Raw genomic sequence first — 17,318 nt, forward strand, 5'->3', positions numbered from 1 at the left:
TTCTAATCCTTCTTTGTGAAGAAGGATTCACAAACATGGGGCAAGCAGCTGAATACCCCCAACTGACCAGAAATGTGTGCTCAAAACTCAGGAGTTTGCTGTCTCATTCTTGCTCACCTCTGTTCTCCACCAGCTGCTGAGCATGGCAGGGAGCGAATAATACACAAAATATGAAATTGATGTCCTGAGGAAAGGTCTTAAACTTTAAACAAAGTTGACAGAAGAGGGGGTTTGAATGTGATCATTAAGAGGCTTTCCTAATGACCTTGGAATTCTAAAACTGCATTGTTGCTTTATTTTTCTTCCAGATTTAAGAGGTACATGTAGGGGAAAAGACGCTTGATGTAAATTAACTATATCTTTCTGTTTGAGAGCATCTGGCAGTTGTAGGCCACACTAAATGGTAGGATGAAACTGGGCACTTCATTCCTTGAAGTCACTGTAGTTTTTGACATCTTTCATTTGTTTTCAAGGGTCAAAGGCCAATTGAATTGCTTTCCTAAATGCTGTAATCACTGCCACATTTTTTTCACTAATTTCCCATGTTTAGTCAAAAAAATGATGATCCTGAAAAATGCTGCCTCTGATCTTCTGCCCAATGGATAGTCAGTAGCTTCAGGAAGTCAATTACATCTGTAGCCATGGTTGAACAGGGAATCAAGGGGCTTCTTCTTGTTCCTAAACCCATTCCCCAAATGTACTTTAGAAAAATCCTTTTAAAATTCACTTAGCAACATTGCTGTCTGATTCAGAACAGAGAAATTCTGTCATTGTAGAAAAGACACAACCCATTACTATAAAAGAAATATTAATTTATTATTCTTTCTTCATTGCATCTGGAGGCAGTTCATAAATTCTTTCCACTCCCTTTAGAAGAATGTAACACAAGGAAAGCTGACTTACAGGGAAGTGCAGAATCATATGCTAATAATACATGGATTTCCAAAGATATAAAAAACTATACCACTATTGTTTGTTACTCAAATACTAGTTAAATATTGATCTCAATGACTTGAGCACAGTAACTTGGTAGTCTTTGGGGGTTGTGAGGGGGGATATAATTAAAGTCTCTTTATTTTCAGCTCTTCTTACTTACAGCCCTGTCTACTGAATCAGGTTGTGTTTTATCATCCCTTTGTCTTGTACTAAATAACCAGCTTTTGCATTCTGCTTTGAAACAATAAAAATTATTTTTCACTCTTTTTGTATCTTAGGATTTCACAAGGTAATGGAAGGAATCCACAAAGCCACTGAACTTGGCTACCATCCTGTTAAGGTAAAGCCAGTGTTTATTTACTCTGAAACTGTTGTGTTTTACCATACATACAGATCACCTGATAAGGAATTTATCAAATTCCATCTCACCTCCCACCCCACTCTGTGAATAATTTTTAGTAGAACTGGAGAAAAACTTGAAGATCACATCAAAAAGTGAGAATTCATAGAATTCATATCATCTCCTTGTGCAGCTGGGAGTGCAGGTCATACTCTGCTCACTAGTTGCAGGTGTCTGCTTTACCTGCAGGTGAACTGTGTGGTGATGCGAGGCTTCAATGAGGATGAAGTGCTCGACTTCGTGGATTTCACAAAGGATCTACCCCTTGATGTGCGGTTCATAGAATACATGCCCTTTGATGGTAAGTACTGCTGCTTTGAGATTCTTCTTGGACAGAAGTGAGCTGGTTAGTGGATATTCACCCCATAGACTTGTCTCTGGAGGTTTTGGTAAGCTCTTTTAGAGAATTAGAAATTGCCTGAAGTTTTTTGCAGCTTATCTTCTTCCCTCCATAAGCTGTAGAAGGACTAGGTGGGGCTGGGACACCTATGGCTAAAGTGACACTTAAAGAGAATGTGAAGGTGGTTGTCTGCTAATTAAGAAAATAAAGTCCACAGTCTAAGGTTAGGCTGGTTTTATTAATTCTAGGCAATAAATGGAACTTCAAGAAGATGGTGAGCTACAAAGAAATGCTTGGTACAATTAAACAACGATGGCCGGAATTGGAGAAATTGCCCTGTGAGACTTCCAGCACAGCCAAGGTGGGGTTGGACAGAGAATGTGTGAAACGTGCTCCCATTCCTTCCCTGCCCCAAATTCTCCCAAGTTCAGCATTGATGTTTGGCAACCAGAGCAATAAATACTCAGTGTGGTAACTCTTGGGTTTTGGTCAAGCTGCCTGCATGAGACTTTCTACTTATGAAGTCCTAGTAATAGTCTGTACCTTTATAAATACAATGTGTTTTCTAGATGTATTTTCAGTCAGATATAAAGAATGCCAGGCCTGTGTTGAGAAGACAAAGGTCTCTGCATGATTCAATGTGAATCAAGCAAAAGCTGTTTATTGTTCTTCTAAACTTCTTATCGTGGTCTACACAGTCACACATTGTTTAATTGGTTACTCTGCTTCTTCCACGCATCTCTTGGTTGGTAGCTCTACTTTGTCCACGAGGCAAGCATGCATCTGTTTTCTTAATCTAATTGGTAGATGCTGTAAATGTCGTTTTACTCAGTTTGACACCCCCTTGTCTGTCAGATATTTTTCTGCTTCTTCTTTCTTCTTGCAACATCTTTTTTATCCACAAAGATGACCATTTTCTTTAGTTCCAGAAGGTTAGGCTGGTTCATTTAGTACGCACCCATTTTCTTGTAAATATGATCCTACACTGTATCCTGTATTTACAGCTTTTGAAACTTTTGTCAGTCTATATCTGCACATTAATGATACTGATGGAAAATCTGTTCCGTGAAAAAACTATTGCTTTAGAGTGTACAGTGCTAAATGGGGAATTGCTAGCTCACGCTCCCTACAGGCATCACCTTTTAGTTGATAACTACAAGAGCAAGCATTTAACAAGTTGGAGAATTTCTAGAAACAGGGCAGAATAGACTGGAACACCTGAATAAATAGATTTTGTCTTTATTTTTATTTTGGTATGATCTTAGGTGTGAAGAGAATCTATGTTAAAATAGATTTTCTGGGAGCGCTGTAAATGCTAGGAGTCTGTATTTGACTCTTGTTTTTCCTTCTCTGCATTTCTGTAGAGTTACAAGGTGCCACATTTCCAGGGACAAATCAGTTTTATCACATCCATGTCAGAACACTTCTGTGGATCCTGCAATCGGTTGAGGATAACAGCAGATGGAAACCTAAAGGTTGGTAATGAAACAGGATTCTCTTCAATTCCATGCAGTGAAAATAGTGTTGAAGTTCATGCCCTAAAAGTAGTTGCGATGTAAAGATGCATAATTATTACCAGCTAGCTCCTGTTTATTTAGCCTGTATGTATTCTTGTTCCATCTTGTCAGGCTGTTAAGGAGATGTTACATCACCTTTTTTCGGTTTCTCTGTTTTGTTGTCATGGTTAAGTTCAGTGGTAAAACATGGTTGAAAGGCCAGTAAATATAAACATTTATTCTAATCTTTGATTTAAAATCATCTTAAACATGTGACAAACAGATGATTTCCCATTAAAAAAGGGTCCAATCAGCTGTGAGGGCTTGGCTTTTGAATTCCACAAGGATCCTGTCTTGTTTCCCGAACAACTTGTAGCTTTTCTCCTTCAAGAGCAGCCTGTACATTTGCTCAGTGACTGTAGAACAGGGAGGGATAACCATTTCTTGCCACATTGAAACTGGGAGTTTCTGGGGGAAAATTAAAGTTTTCGATTAAAAATTGTCACTTAGACAGTGTCACCTGGTATTGACAACAGCTGTGCTGCTGCCTAACTTCAGATGACTGAGGCAGCCTGAAGGCCCAATGAGCTCAGGCTGCATAAACATCCCAGGCTCTCTGCGAGTACATGAGGAGAGATAAAGAAAACAATCTCTATAAATATTCCCTTCAATAGTGTAGGCCTCTTCAAAGCTCTTCACTGTGAGGTTAGTATGAAATACTTGTAAAAGTAATTTATTTTATTCTTTCTCATTTTTCCTCCTCTGCTTCCCTGGGTTGGCTGCAGGTGTGCCTTTTTGGGAATTCAGAAGTGTCCTTGAGGGATCACCTACGGTTGGGTGCCTCAGAGGAGGAGCTGATTCAAATCATTGGAAAAGCAGTGGGCAGAAAAAAGAAACAGCATGCTGGTATGTTTGTTGTACTTGAGAACAGTTATAAGGAAAGCAATGTCCTGGTACTTGTAACCTTCCATGAGAGTTAGAATCCAAACTGTCTGAAAGACTTTCACGATGACTTTTGTTCTGAAATAGATATGAATATCACTGCTCTTGATAATACCAGCAAAGTGTAAAGCTAAGTAGCTGTACTGGATTCCTTTTTTTTTTTTTTTTTTTTAATTAGTTTGCTGTAAAAGAAGGACTAAATTGAGCTGTTGATCCAAGTACTGCATTGACATTTTTCTAGAAGTGACAAATCTCTTTTTCACCATGCAAGACTTCATGGGTACTCATTAAATGCTCTGTATCCAAGGTCCATGATGATGCAGTTGCATTCTCAGGCTGTATTTGTCTTTTCTGAATTCATATTGATCTAAACATTCATATCTGAACCTAACTGAATTTTTGTAATCTGTCTTCAGCTGGGAATGCTGACCTCTTGTACATGAACTGGTTTTATAATCATAGATTAGTTACCTATACATAAAAAATATGCCTTGGTCCTTTTGTTTTCTTGCAGATTCTGATTGATTAATAACAGTAGGTTTTTCCCTTTTCTCCTAAGGTGTAAAACAAATTTAAAGGTAGCTTTTAAATCTAAATGTAGAATAACTTGCAAAGGACATTGATCTGACCCTGGTAAAATAGTGCCTTATAAACCTAAAGGAAGGCATGGAGGGATTGGTTCCTTTATTTGTAGACCCTTTATGAATTTTGGTTTGGGAAAGCGGGGGGTCGATGGGGAAGAGTCTACTAAGGTCATTTTGCCATTTGCAGCATTTACCTGACATTGTCTGTTTCCTTCCAGTTTGTGTAAATCTCATTATTGTCCCTGTGTGTGGGGCTTCTTGTGTATTGAACACTTATTAACAGCTTATCTATAGAACTAGAACAGTCAAATGCCATTGTTAAGAGACAAGATAATCTCAAATAGATTGAGTTCTTTAGTAGATAGAATGTAATTCACATTATGGCAAGCTTTCTGTGAAAGGGTTCTGCAGAGTGATAGACCCATAACAGCTGGATGCCTGGAGACTCAGGCAGCTGTAGTTTTAAATAATACTGGATAATACTGAATAATGCTGGATTCCCCCTCCTCCAGTTCCCTTGGTCTTTACTGAACTTTGTTTTTCCTAGTATGCAGGTTGCACTGTGAAGAGCAGAAAACTTAGATATGTGAATCAGATGCATGGCTTAAAACCTAGAAAGCTGGGATTTTTTATGTGTTCCTTATTTTATTTCTAGGCATGTTTAACATTTCCCAGATGAAAAACCGGCCAATGGTCCTGATTGGTGGGTGACAAATCAGTACGTAAAAAACATACAATGATTTTGTTCGGCTTCTGTCTTTGGGGGAGCAGAATAGATTTGGGTTCTAAGTCTAGCTTGTGGTTCTGCCTTAGGTTTAGACAAAGAAATGGGCTTCTTAATTAGCCAGTTATAGTTAACACACTGAAATGGAAGAGGAGGAAAAAGCTTAGTGTCCCTACCAAGCCTTACCCAGCTTTCCAATTGGCAGCCCTATTTTTGTTTTCTCTAATTATGACATTATCTAATGATAATAATGCATTACATTAAAATTAAAATTGGAAAAATACATTTTCCAAAGGGATAATCAACTTTTTTACCTTATTTCCTATCAGCTTCCTTTGTACTTAAGTAGAACTGTTACAGTTACTTAAAAGATAGTTTGAGGTGAGTTTTGACTATATTGCCATATAAATATAAAGAATGCATGGATTAAGAAATGCAACTTTGTTTATATAGAGCTCTCAAGCTGACAGAAATGCAAGTGTTCCTACCTCACTACTACTTCAGAATCTAAGATGTGGGGCTTCATTCTTTTGAAATTGCCTCTTACTGCTGCAAAGTCTCAGAACACAGAACCATGAAAGATGTATGAACCAAGAGCCTTTCCTTTCCTTCTGGTATCTATTGAAGCTGTTTGCTAACTTTCCCCTCTGCCTGAAGCTCTGTTCATGAGTGAGGTAGCACTGCTGTGGTTCTCTTACTGATTTTTAACATCTCCTTCAGTGTGATTTTACCTCATCCATGCCTGTGTTTATCTGTTCTGTAAGATAGCTGTCTTTCCAATGACCTTAAGAAATGGTTACAAGAGTTAGCTTTGTGAGATTAATTGCAAGATGTTTCATTGTTCCTTATCAACAAGGTTTGATTAAAAAAACCAAGCAAACAAGGGTGAAAGACATGAAGATTATATTTCCAATCCAAACTCTCATCCTCTCACTGATGTTTTAGAGCAGGTTAGCTGCTGGGCAGCTTAAAACACAGGTTTTAAAACAGGTTCCCTTGGGAAGGGGAACATGCATTAATTTGCAGGCCTTTGCAACAGGTGATATAATAACAGCTACTCTATTTTTAAACGAAGCCCCTAGGGCTTGTACTTTTGTTGCCTTTATTAGGAAATAGGATCCACAGAGGTCTTTAACATAGGTTGGTGCCCTACTTTAAAGTGCCATCATTTTCCATGTTGACTGGTGCAAGATTGTGCTTTTGCTCGCTTGTATTTGGCCACTGCTGCATTGGGTTCCAGAAAAAGGATAAGAAGGACCCTTTGTTTAAAGTGTGTATTGACTTGCTGCATGAGGAAAAAATGTTGTGCTTTTTTTTTTTTTTTTAAGATGAACTATACTATATTAAACTCTTGACAGCTCACTGGGACCTACATAATTTTTCAAGTTGCCTTTGAAAGAATTGCCACACTCCAAAGTTAGCATTCATAGCAATGTTTGTTTGTCTACAGATCAGCTCAATCCAACTTCCATTTTGAAAAGTGCTTCAACATAGTCTTATATGCAGTGAAAGATGCAGCCTGTCCAGGTCCTCCTCCTTCAGCTCTTCCATTTCCCTTTGAGACTGACTGCTGGCAGTCACTGCATCACTGAAGAGACTGGAGATGAGTGGAGAGTATTCCACTGTGACACATGGGGAATCATTAGATTTCCTAATTGTGTTTTGAATTAGTTACAAACTTCAAATAACACTGGCGTGCAAGCAGTCAGTGGGGGAGTGTGCGTATGGAATTAATTTAATGAATGCTGTGGAAATCACTAACTGGTTTTGCTAGACCCAGTAAGCCAAACCTGGCATCTTCCCTCCACTGCTGTTGTCCAGTCCTTTGCTATATGGTTTGTATCTTATTTCCTTTAATCAAAATATTCCTTTTGGCAGGTTCTTCTTCTCCTGGGTTCACTTCAGTTATGGGAATTTCCTCATTAATTTAAGCATCTCCTGCCTCATTTTTTCCCTCTGAGGTTGTGCTAGTTGGAAGCTGACACAATTAAACTTGAGGTGCAGTAATAGGATATAAAGAGATGGAAGTTTTCAGATGGTTTCAATATACAGTACAGTAGAAAACCATTATATTTTTTTTTGTAAGTATATGAGCAGTTTGGGTGCAAATTGAGATGACTAGGTACAACTTCAAGAAGTGTAGGTTGTTCAGAAAAGCAAAGATGTTTTGCACTCATTACTGTCTTTTGCTGTCTTCTTATTTTGCACTCTACTTGAGCAAACTTTTTTCCCTGCTCCCACCCACCTGTGTTTATCCTGTGGAAGGAAGTATTTATCTGCCTTTGCAGTCTGGCTTCTCCTGAGAACAAGACACTTTCACAGGGATTTAGCTTCAGCAGAGTGCTTTGAGTTCCTGGATTTTGAAAGGAATATTCAGGTTAGGCCCCATTATGAAAAGAGAGAGCAAGAGAAGAGGAATAAGAAAAATAATTTTTTGTGTTCTTCTAAAGCAGAGCAATGTTGCACTCAGTACATTTATATTCTTTTAATTCCATTCCTCTGAGGTAAACACATGCCTTCAAATTCGCAGGAATCTTAATTTTAGTGGATAGGCCATCAGCTGTAGATGAAAAAAGGCCTTTGCCTGAATTTAGGTTATTGCAGTGATTATACTCATGAAATCTGTGGTTGATTTAAGGTTCAGGAATGGATACTTTCAGACCAATGTTTGGAGGGTACTCTGGATGAAAATGGTGCTAAGGGCATGAGTCTTGTTTTAGTAGAGGCTGGAACTAACAAGGAAGAGTTTTTTGGGTTTGTTTTTAAAAAAGATGGAGGGGCAGAGTGCTTTGTGTCTGGTATTGTCATGTGGACAATCCCTGGGCAGCAGAGGTGGCTCAGCAATGTGCAGAGGTGCAGGAAGCTGCTTTGATGCATCTGTGGATAGGCTGAAAAGGGAGTTCTTGAGCTACCAAAGGAGGTTATTGAGCACAACCTAATTCCATGTTTCTCAGAGCAGAGAGAGGAGGAGCTTCAGAAAAAGAGAACCATGCTTGTCAGGTGGTGGTGCTGTTAAACCAGGGCTTAGCTACTTACCTCTATTCTCCTTTCTTTACTTTAAAAAACATCTTATTCACTTTTATGTGAAAGAGACTTCTTCTGTCTTCACACTTGGCATTTAGCCCAATGCAAATGGCAAAACCAAAGGATTAAATGGTGAAAAGGGGCAGGAGGGCTTACTACCTCTCTGCCAGCTGGGAGCTCTGCCAGCTCAACTTGGAACATGCTTCTGAGTAGATTTAAAATCTGTCAGTGAGGGGACTGTGGTTTTCCCAGTGCTGAAACTTCAGCTGTCATTAACGTGTTAAGAGCTGGCAATAATATGAGAGGTTCCCATCACCCTCTGAGCTTGTAGACATTGCAGTTGCAGTGCTTCTGGTCCCTGCTGTCCTCGTGCTGCCATGACCCTTCTCTGCAGAAGGAGATGAAAGGAGGAAGTGCAGCCGCCTGTGCTGGGAGGGAGATGTTTGGAAAGGCAGAGTTGAGAATCTGAGTAAGAATTTCCTATTAACCCTGCCAGGCTTTTGAAAGATGTCTGGTGCTGGGATGGTCCCAAATGGATGCTGAGATGCTGTGATTCATTTTTCTTCAGAACTGATGCTTCTATAAGCTTTCTTAGCTGCTGTTTCTCAAAAAGTGTTGATACTTTTAGAAAGTAAGTTGTTTCTTTTTGTCAGGGACCTTGAAATGAGTGTTCTGAGTCTTAAGGTTCATAATAGCAAACCAGGAAGTGCAGGGAACTGATGAGAAAAAAGAGAAGGAGCTTAAGGAAAAAAGTGGATGTTTGCAGACTTACTGAGGTTTTTGCAACACAGGAAGTCCTGAGCAGTGCTCTGACAGGGTTTTCAGCTGCTACAGGCAGCTTAGCTTTCCAGTTAGTAAGATGTTCTTCTCATGTTACTTCTTGTTTTTTCCCCAGAGCCTACACTGATGTTATTCCCACTATGCCAAGATACCCTACAGAATCCCCCAAATTCAAAACAGTGGGGCCATACATTTAGCCATTGGCTGACTTTGAGAGCAAGTTTACCCAAACAAAAGGGAAAAGCATCAATGAAAAATAAACTCACGGGGCAGCTTTTCCTGCCAGGATCTCACCCAGAGAAACAGTGGCATGTAGCAACGGGAATTCTACAAACCCAGCTCCAAGGCTACTGTGTCTTCCAGAAGGACCCAAGCTCCGCATTTGATACAAAGTGCCTTGATGCTTCTGTTGGCCAAGTTCCTGTGGACTGTCAGTCTAAAAAGGCATATTCAGGATCTGAATTCCATACCAGGGATTCAGCATCTTGCACTAAGTTACCTTGTGCCTCTGACAACTTGACTCACACTGATGAGGAAGGACGGGCCACAATGGTTGATGTTGGAGGGAAGCCAGATTCCAGAAGAAGTGCTGTTGCTGGTGCTGTGGTCCTCCTGGGTGAGAAGGCATTCAGGATGGTGAGGCAAAACCAGGTGAAAAAAGGGGATGTGCTGGCAGTTGCCCAAATTGCAGGAATTCAGGGAGCCAAGCTGACCAGCCAATTGATCCCATTGTGTCACAACATCCCTCTGTACCATGTTGAGGTGTCTCTGAGCCTGGACGAGGCCAGGCATGCAGTGGTGATTTGCAGCTCCTGTCACACCTGGGGGAGGACAGGTGTCGAGATGGAGACTCTCACAGCTGCCAGCCTGGCTGCACTGACAGTGTATGATATGTGCAAATCAGTCACTCAAGATATCATCATCCAAGAGCTGAAATTGCTTAGTAAGACAGGTGGGCAGAGGGGAGACTTCTCAAGGGTGTAGATAATACTCAGATACCTCCAGTCCTCCAAGTGACCACTGCTCCTGTTCCAGCCTCTTACAGAAGTCCTTTTGCTCAGCTTGGACACCTCAGCAGGTGTGTGCAGTACAGCAAGCCCATGGCTCCAGCATTGCCTTACTCTGTCTTGCTGCTGGGTGAACAGTGGAGCCTCTTATCCTTGTTGAAACCCATGTATATTTTCTAGACAGACTTCTCCACTCTGCCAGTACCTCCATTTCAGTGTTGTCATGATGAGACTGAGAAAATATTCCTGCTTATACCACAGAGGTTTATGGTTTATGGGGGTTTTTTTCTCTTTCATGCTGTGAATACATCTGCTGTCATCATACTGTGCAACTCTGAGCTCTGGAAATGAAGCCACTGCTGAAAGTTGGCAACCATTTTTAAGTCAAGGATTAAGACTTCAAAGTGGTGTCTGTCCATCTTTCCCCTGACCTCCTTAATTGAATTTAGAGGGTGACAGTGAAAACTACACAGCTGGGGAACTTCACCACATGCCTGAGATTATAAACATGGAATAGTCAAGAGTCAAGGGGCAGCTCTCATCCCTTTGCAGTGCTAGTGCTTCCCTTCACAGAATCAAAGAATCCAGAATAGATGGGTAAGGTTGGAAAGGACAACAGTGGGTCACCTGATCCAACCTCCCTGCTCAGGCACCCAGAGCACATAGCACAGGGTTGTGTCCACACTGGAATATCTCCCCGTGAGGGAGCCTCCATAACTTCACTCAGGAATCTGTTTCAGTGCTGAGTCACCTGCAGAGTAAAGAAGTTCAGGTAGAACTTCCTGTGTATCAGTTTCTGCCCATTGCCTCTTGTCCAGTTGCTCAGCACCACCAGGAGGAGCCTGGATCCATATTCTTGGCATGTCCCCCTTAGACACTGATACACATTGAGACATCAGTCTTCTCTTTTGGATGCTGAACAGGCCCAGCTCCCTCAGCCTTTCCTCATAAGAGAGACACCTGCAAGTGGGAAATATCCACGTATCAGTTTCAAAAGAAAAAAAAGAAAAGGCAGCTGCCCAGTTTTCTGCCTTGTGCTGTGTGAAACATGATGCAGAAAGAGGATTTCTGCATTTGGAAGAATTATTTTTTCTGATCTGAAAGATATGTTTTACAATGTTAGAAGCATGTTCCAGCATTTTGACCTTAGGACTGAAATACATGGATACCCTGTTTGCATGGTTAAGGGATTAATTTTGCCATGCACAGAAGTAAGTATTAAGCTCTCCTTGACTTTAGAAAGAGATGTCACACCAAGCCCTAGAAAACTCCAAATTTTTAATGCTAAGGTGCAGCTCCTAGTAACCAGCAACCTGCATAGTCCTGACAGATAAAAGACTTTAGTATTAGTAGCCACTTGGAAAATTAAGATACTTTTGCCTCTGCCAGAGTATTTTCCTGAATGTTACTTTAATTTGCTTTTCATGAAGTCTTTTGGCCTTGGAGCACTTAAGTGTCCCCATAAATGTAGCAATGGCCACAGTCATGTAGCATTAATTAGCCTTGGTAATTAAATGTCCTAGATAAGAAATTACTCAACATTCTTGTTAATGGCTACTTTTCCAATGTTAATTTAAGTGCTCTAAACAGGGTGTTACTGGTTGCTTATGGCTAATGTGAAGCTGCACATGATTCAGGGTACTCCCTCCATACACCGGGTTGAAGACAGCTCTAGTAAAGTCAAATATACTTCCAAAAATCACCTTAAGCTTAAGAGTTTAAAGTATGGTGAGCACACCATGCTGCCACGCACATCCTGCTTACGTAAAGTAAGCACAGGTCTCAGATGAGGAGGCAATTGCTACAGATCTTTCACAATTGTCATATGCCAGCTACAAAAAAAGGACTCTTTCCATTGCAGGTGAATTGATTTGATTCTTTATTTGTTGTCATTGTGAGATAAAATACATAGAGTGACAGACATAGCAGCTGTAGCTGAAAGGGAAAGAAATTTGGAAAGCTTGGTGCCTAAAATCCATAAGCATTTGTACATCAGTGATGTGGTTTAGGAATGGTATTCCTCAATTTAGTGGTTTACTCTCTCTTGCTCCTCCCTCCCTGTAGTGGGCTGGTGAGAATTGGAGGCACAGTAGGTAAAAATCATGGGTTCAGATAAGAACAATTTACTGGAAACAGCAATAGAATAAGAAAATGAGCAGTAGCACCTTTAATAATAGAGGGAACAGGCACCATGTGACCATTCCCTTACTGGAAGAGACCTCTTCCCTGGTCCCTATAATAATCTGCTGTGCTGTTAGCCATGCCCCTCTTGGCTCCTGCAAAAATCACTCATGTCCTGGCCAGAACCAGGAGAATCTACATTCATTGTTACAGTCTTGACTCCCTGTCACATTCCCAGGAGTGTAGCTGGCACTGCCATACTGACACCAACAATCCCACCCAATCCTGCAAATACAGATTGTGTTGATCTGTGGAACTGTTGTTTCCATAGCGCGAAAGCTTCCTTAGCTCAGCATGGAAACAAAGTGCCAAGAAAAGGAAGCACACGTATAACCTGCTAAGTCTATTGACTGACACAAGCACTTACCTCACAACACATCCTGCTCTCCTGGCTTGCCCCTAGGCTCTAGCTAATTCTGAAAATGAAAAAGAAACTCTATGTACTCAGTAGTAATAAAACAATGCTTTGGGCATATGATTCTTTGGCTTTTGAAAAGTTTGCTGTCATGCTGTAAAGCTCACACAAAGGACTCAGGGCCATATGAGCTACTACTGAGCACACACATGACCACCACGCACATCTTGCTACTTACGCACATTTCATTACTTTCTTGGTTTGAGAGTGGCTGGAAGTGCAGGGCAAACTGACTTTGGTGCCATTTTATGCTCATGTTATACTATCAAGTCTTTAAACTATGCACATTTATAGGTAATGAACCAAACATGAGTTAACATTTTGCGAGAGAAGTGGGTTGAAAGCGCTCTGTGGTGCTGGGTGGGTCACTGTGATATATGTTGATGAACTGACTACTTTTTGAAGGCTTGCTTTTTTTGTCCACTGTATTTTTAATAAATACTAGTTGCAATGGAGTGTGGTTTGCATTACTTTGAATATCCTTTTTGTTTATATTTCTATGTTTTAATCCAAAAGCTTCTATGAATAGTTACCTTGGGACAAGCAACAAGACAGGCTTTGCAAGTTGCATGATTAGTTAGCAAGGGATCAGTCATAATAACTTATTACTATAGAGAATCTACTTCTTGTGTTGTTGAATGAAACTCATTTTAATCTGTCTGTTCTTAAACTGTGTAAATGTGGGTTTAGCATAATAATTTGTCATTTTTTGTCATTATCCCAGCTTCTCCCACATGCCTGTTCTGAGCCAGTGGCTGTATATAACATCACTGCTTTTTTGTTGCAGAACTGGGGCCTCCAGAGCTCTTCCTCCTAGTCTGAGTGATCACAACTGAAAGATTCAGGGAAGTGCCTGTATAAAAGTCCCTCCCTCCAGTATCATGTATGAGCCTTAAAGGAAATTGCCCTTCTCATCCAACTGAACTTCCAGGAAAGCTCTCAGGTTTCCTGCTACCAAGAAGGCATCAGTGATCTTAGAGGTCTTTTCCAACCTAAATGATTCTAAGGTTCCAAATGCTATCAATCCTAAAATAAGCTCATAATTTTTCTAGGAGCAGAAATAGAGTCAAGCTCCAAAGCCCATCACTTCCTTCTCTTGAAGTGTGTCATAAGAGTTCAAGTTGCACTTTTGTACATATCAAACACAACTCAAACACAAATACTGCAGACCATGGCAACCCTCACAATGCATACATTAGAGTTTTTGCCTGCTGGAAATTCAGCTGTCTCAGCTTATGGCCCATTTGTGTGTTAAGAGTCTGTTCACTGCTAATCCAGGCTCAATTCTTTGGGGCATCTGAGCCTGGCTTCCCTTCCTGCCCACATCCTGACACTGGCTACTCCACCCTCACACTGTTCTGTTAAAAACTGGATGCAGCATATAAAGGAGAAGCTGGCAGAAGCTGCCCATTAAGAATTCTTGAAGAGATTAAATCTATGCCAAAAGAGCAGTGCTTTTAGGAAGTGCTGGGGGAAGGAGAATGGGCCATGGGGGGAAGACAGCTTGAAATAACTCAGGGAGGGGCTTATTTTTTTCAGAATGGGAACTGCTCAAAACCAGATTCTAAAAGCAACAACAGCTGAGCAGTAAAAAAAGGCAATGAATTTTGTTAGCTATTTTCAGGCCCAGGTGACCTGAAGTGATTCCCTGTAAAATCCGTTACGCAGCATTACATGAGATTTGACTGAACAGAATCTGGCCCTTAGTGGTTTGGTGGTTCTCAGCTCCCTCTGGCTGCCTCAGCAGAGTCAGGCAGGCTTGGAACAGCTGAAAAAAGGCTGTGTGTGCTTTGGCCAAGACAGAGCTGCTAATTAGTTAAATGGAAACACAGTTCACTTCATACACCAGAGCCTTGCTCCAAGGGAAGCTCAGCGTTTCAGGAAATCTAAAATTGGTTGGAGGAATTGCAGGTTGTGGTGGGCTGACCAGGTTCTCAGGTTTTTGAGATATCGGGTAAAAGCCTTAAGTCTCAAAACCAGTGTATGTGAGGAGCTCTGCAAAGTCATGATTGTGGCAGGCAACACCCTAACATGCCTGTCAGGGTGCCAGAAAGGCACAGGGTGAGGAACTGAATCCTTCGTCATAGGCTGTGCCTGAATGGCTTTGGATGAACTTGGTGCACTCTGTCATAAGAGCAGCTTCTCACTTAGCACAGCAAACTTAAACAGTGGGTGGCTAAGACACAAATCCAGCTGTCTCTACCTCCCCCTGTCCCTCCATGCTGCCAGTGGCATGTTTAGAAAGCTTCCAGTTTAGCATCTCTGTCTTTGTACTAACCCTTTTTACTCCTTTGGGGACTAAAAGGTACCCAAAAAAGTAGCAGTAAAGTGCAGCTGAGTGCAAGTTCACAGAAAGGGATGGGATGGATGCCCTTGAGACACTGCTGAGCTTTCCTCCAAGCAAAGAAGCACAACAAACCAGGCATTGGTCAGCTGTGTGTGCAAAACCCAACTGCAGTGGACAGCCATGGACATCAAGCAAGCTGCCTACTGCCCATGGCTCTCCAAGGTGCCATCCATGCAACACTTACTCCACAGAACAAAGTTTCATACTTCATGATTGCTTAAGGCTTGCTTTCAGAGCCCCAAATTAGCAGGAGAGACAATTGCTTCATGAATTACTCCATCAACAAAGCGGGCATGATCTCAAATTGTGGCCTGCTCAAAACCAGAAACTCTCAATACTATTAAGCTCTTCCTGCATGAATTTAGCCTTAATTTTAAGTTCAACAGAAACACTCTCTTCTATAACCATGATACTTTCAGACTGTGCAGCTGAAAGGATGTGAAGCCAACAAAAGCAGAGTTTGTGTTTACAAAGTCAAGGGCAGCTTGGCTGCAGTGGGACAGGGGGTAGGGGAGGAAGAGAGGAGATAGCAGGAGGGCCAGGCAGCTGTAAGTATTCTGTTAATATTATGCTTGGAAGATAACACAGTCTATCAGATACATGGCTGCTCCATAGGCACAACCTTAGGCCAGTTACCTGCTGGTGCAAGTTGTGGCAAAGCTCTGTCGACAGCAGAGCTGTGCAGTATCACACCAGACAGCATCTGCTGCTGGGAGCTGGGAGAGAGGGGTTCAGCTGCACAGCCCTGACTTGCCATTACTGCAGCCTTAATGAACTTAAGTTTCATTATCAGGGTAACGTCAGCACTCAAGGCTCCCCATGTGCACAGTTGCAGCAAGGCCGGAATTGCTGTTGTGTGAGGCAGTGCCTGGAATTACACTACCTGTCCATCCCTCTCACTCCATCCCCTCACCAGCTGCCACCCACAGTCCCAGTGCTTTAGAGAGCTGCACTTCCCCACCCTGGGCCTAATGCTGAATGGAAATGTTTCAGCTCTGTGTGGCTTGTTTGGCTTCTGCAGAGCAACCCTTAGGGGCATCCTCAGCACAGATCCAAGAATGAGCTGAGGGAAGGGAGTAAATTCTGCTACCTCTGAAACCTCATCTCTCCTATTGCAGCTGACAGATCAAAAGGCTCCATCCTGCCAAGACTGAATCTTAATTTGGATCACTGGAAAAGACAAACTGCTGTCAGGGCTGCCCTGATCCTGGGCTCATGGAGAACATGGGCAGAGAACATTGTCTAGCCCCACAAGAGAAGGCCTTCACTAGGGTTTACAAAAAAATAAAATTCCCTTCAGAGTATGGAAGAGCTGGAAGCAGCAAGAGGATGCCAAGGAGAGGACATGGCTTAGCCAGGTAGTTTGCAGAGGAAGAGCAGGCAGAACCACACCACATGGAAAATGCTCCTGTCCTTGTAGCCTGCTGGGAATGGAAGCCACCAGCAAAGGCTGAGGTACAGCTAGTAATCCCCAAGCCCTGCAGTGAATTCAAATATTATAATCATCTCTGAACAAACCCACAAAACTATCACAGTCATACCCAGAACTGCTGTTGCCAAGGGCTACAGGAAGAAGGACAAGTTAAGTTTTTCATCTGTCTTTGGTTGCAATGCACGATGTAACCAAAAGTATGTATTCTATTACCATTTGTTAAAACCAGATGGGGCAGTGTTCTTTATCCCTACCACAACCTGTCCTCCCTCCAGGGGGATATATTCTGTTAATGGGCCACCGAGTCTCACTGCATGACTGATAAAATTACATCATCCCATTGTAAGATGCTCCATCCAGGGGGAGGAGCCAAGCATTTCTACCTGGATATCTTTGGCAACTCGAAACACTGCAAGCAGCCTTTCTCTACTGGATCCTAGAGGAGAGACTAGACACCACCACTGGACCTTCAGAGGAAAACTGCACCCTTCTATAGAATCACTGCTTCAACAGAATCTATCACTCCAGGAAGACTGCAGCCATCATTTAAACGGACTGCTACCAATACCCTGACTAACAGGGTGTCAGGTTGTATTCTGACTCTGTCAGTGGGTTGTTAGTTTGTTGGTTTTTATTTTTTGTACTACTGCATTTTTATTTTAATTTCCTTAGTAAAGAACTGTTATTCCTATTCCCATATCTTTGCCTGA

At 41.7% G+C, this 17,318-nt stretch overlaps 1 protein-coding gene across 9 annotated transcripts in view; it reads left to right on the forward strand.

Annotated features, from left to right (window-relative positions):
• The window catches only part of MOCS1 (molybdenum cofactor synthesis 1), a 39,108-nt gene extending 21,912 nt beyond the window's left edge, over positions 1 to 17,196 (forward strand). For 4 of the 9 annotated variants that reach the window (XM_088053803.1, XM_005532703.3, XM_014261248.2 and 1 more), the window contains 7 exons: positions 1,215 to 1,276; positions 1,526 to 1,637; positions 1,925 to 2,037; positions 3,041 to 3,151; positions 3,958 to 4,078; positions 5,354 to 5,401; positions 9,342 to 13,284. In XM_088053803.1, coding sequence (XP_087909929.1) covers positions 1,215 to 1,276; positions 1,526 to 1,637; positions 1,925 to 2,037; positions 3,041 to 3,151; positions 3,958 to 4,078; positions 5,354 to 5,401; positions 9,342 to 10,210 — 1,436 coding nt within the window. In that variant the 3' untranslated portion in view covers positions 10,211 to 13,284. The other 5 variants (XM_088053805.1, XM_088053807.1, XM_088053804.1 and 2 more) reach the window with 5 other exon arrangements.
• Positions 17,197 to 17,318: the final 122 nt, after the last annotated feature.

This window comes from Pseudopodoces humilis, chromosome 3 (genome assembly GCF_049639895.1).
Source record: "Pseudopodoces humilis isolate 2021_Gansu_Grassland_sample_001 chromosome 3, ASM4963989v1, whole genome shotgun sequence".
NCBI lineage: Eukaryota > Metazoa > Chordata > Aves > Passeriformes > Paridae > Pseudopodoces > Pseudopodoces humilis.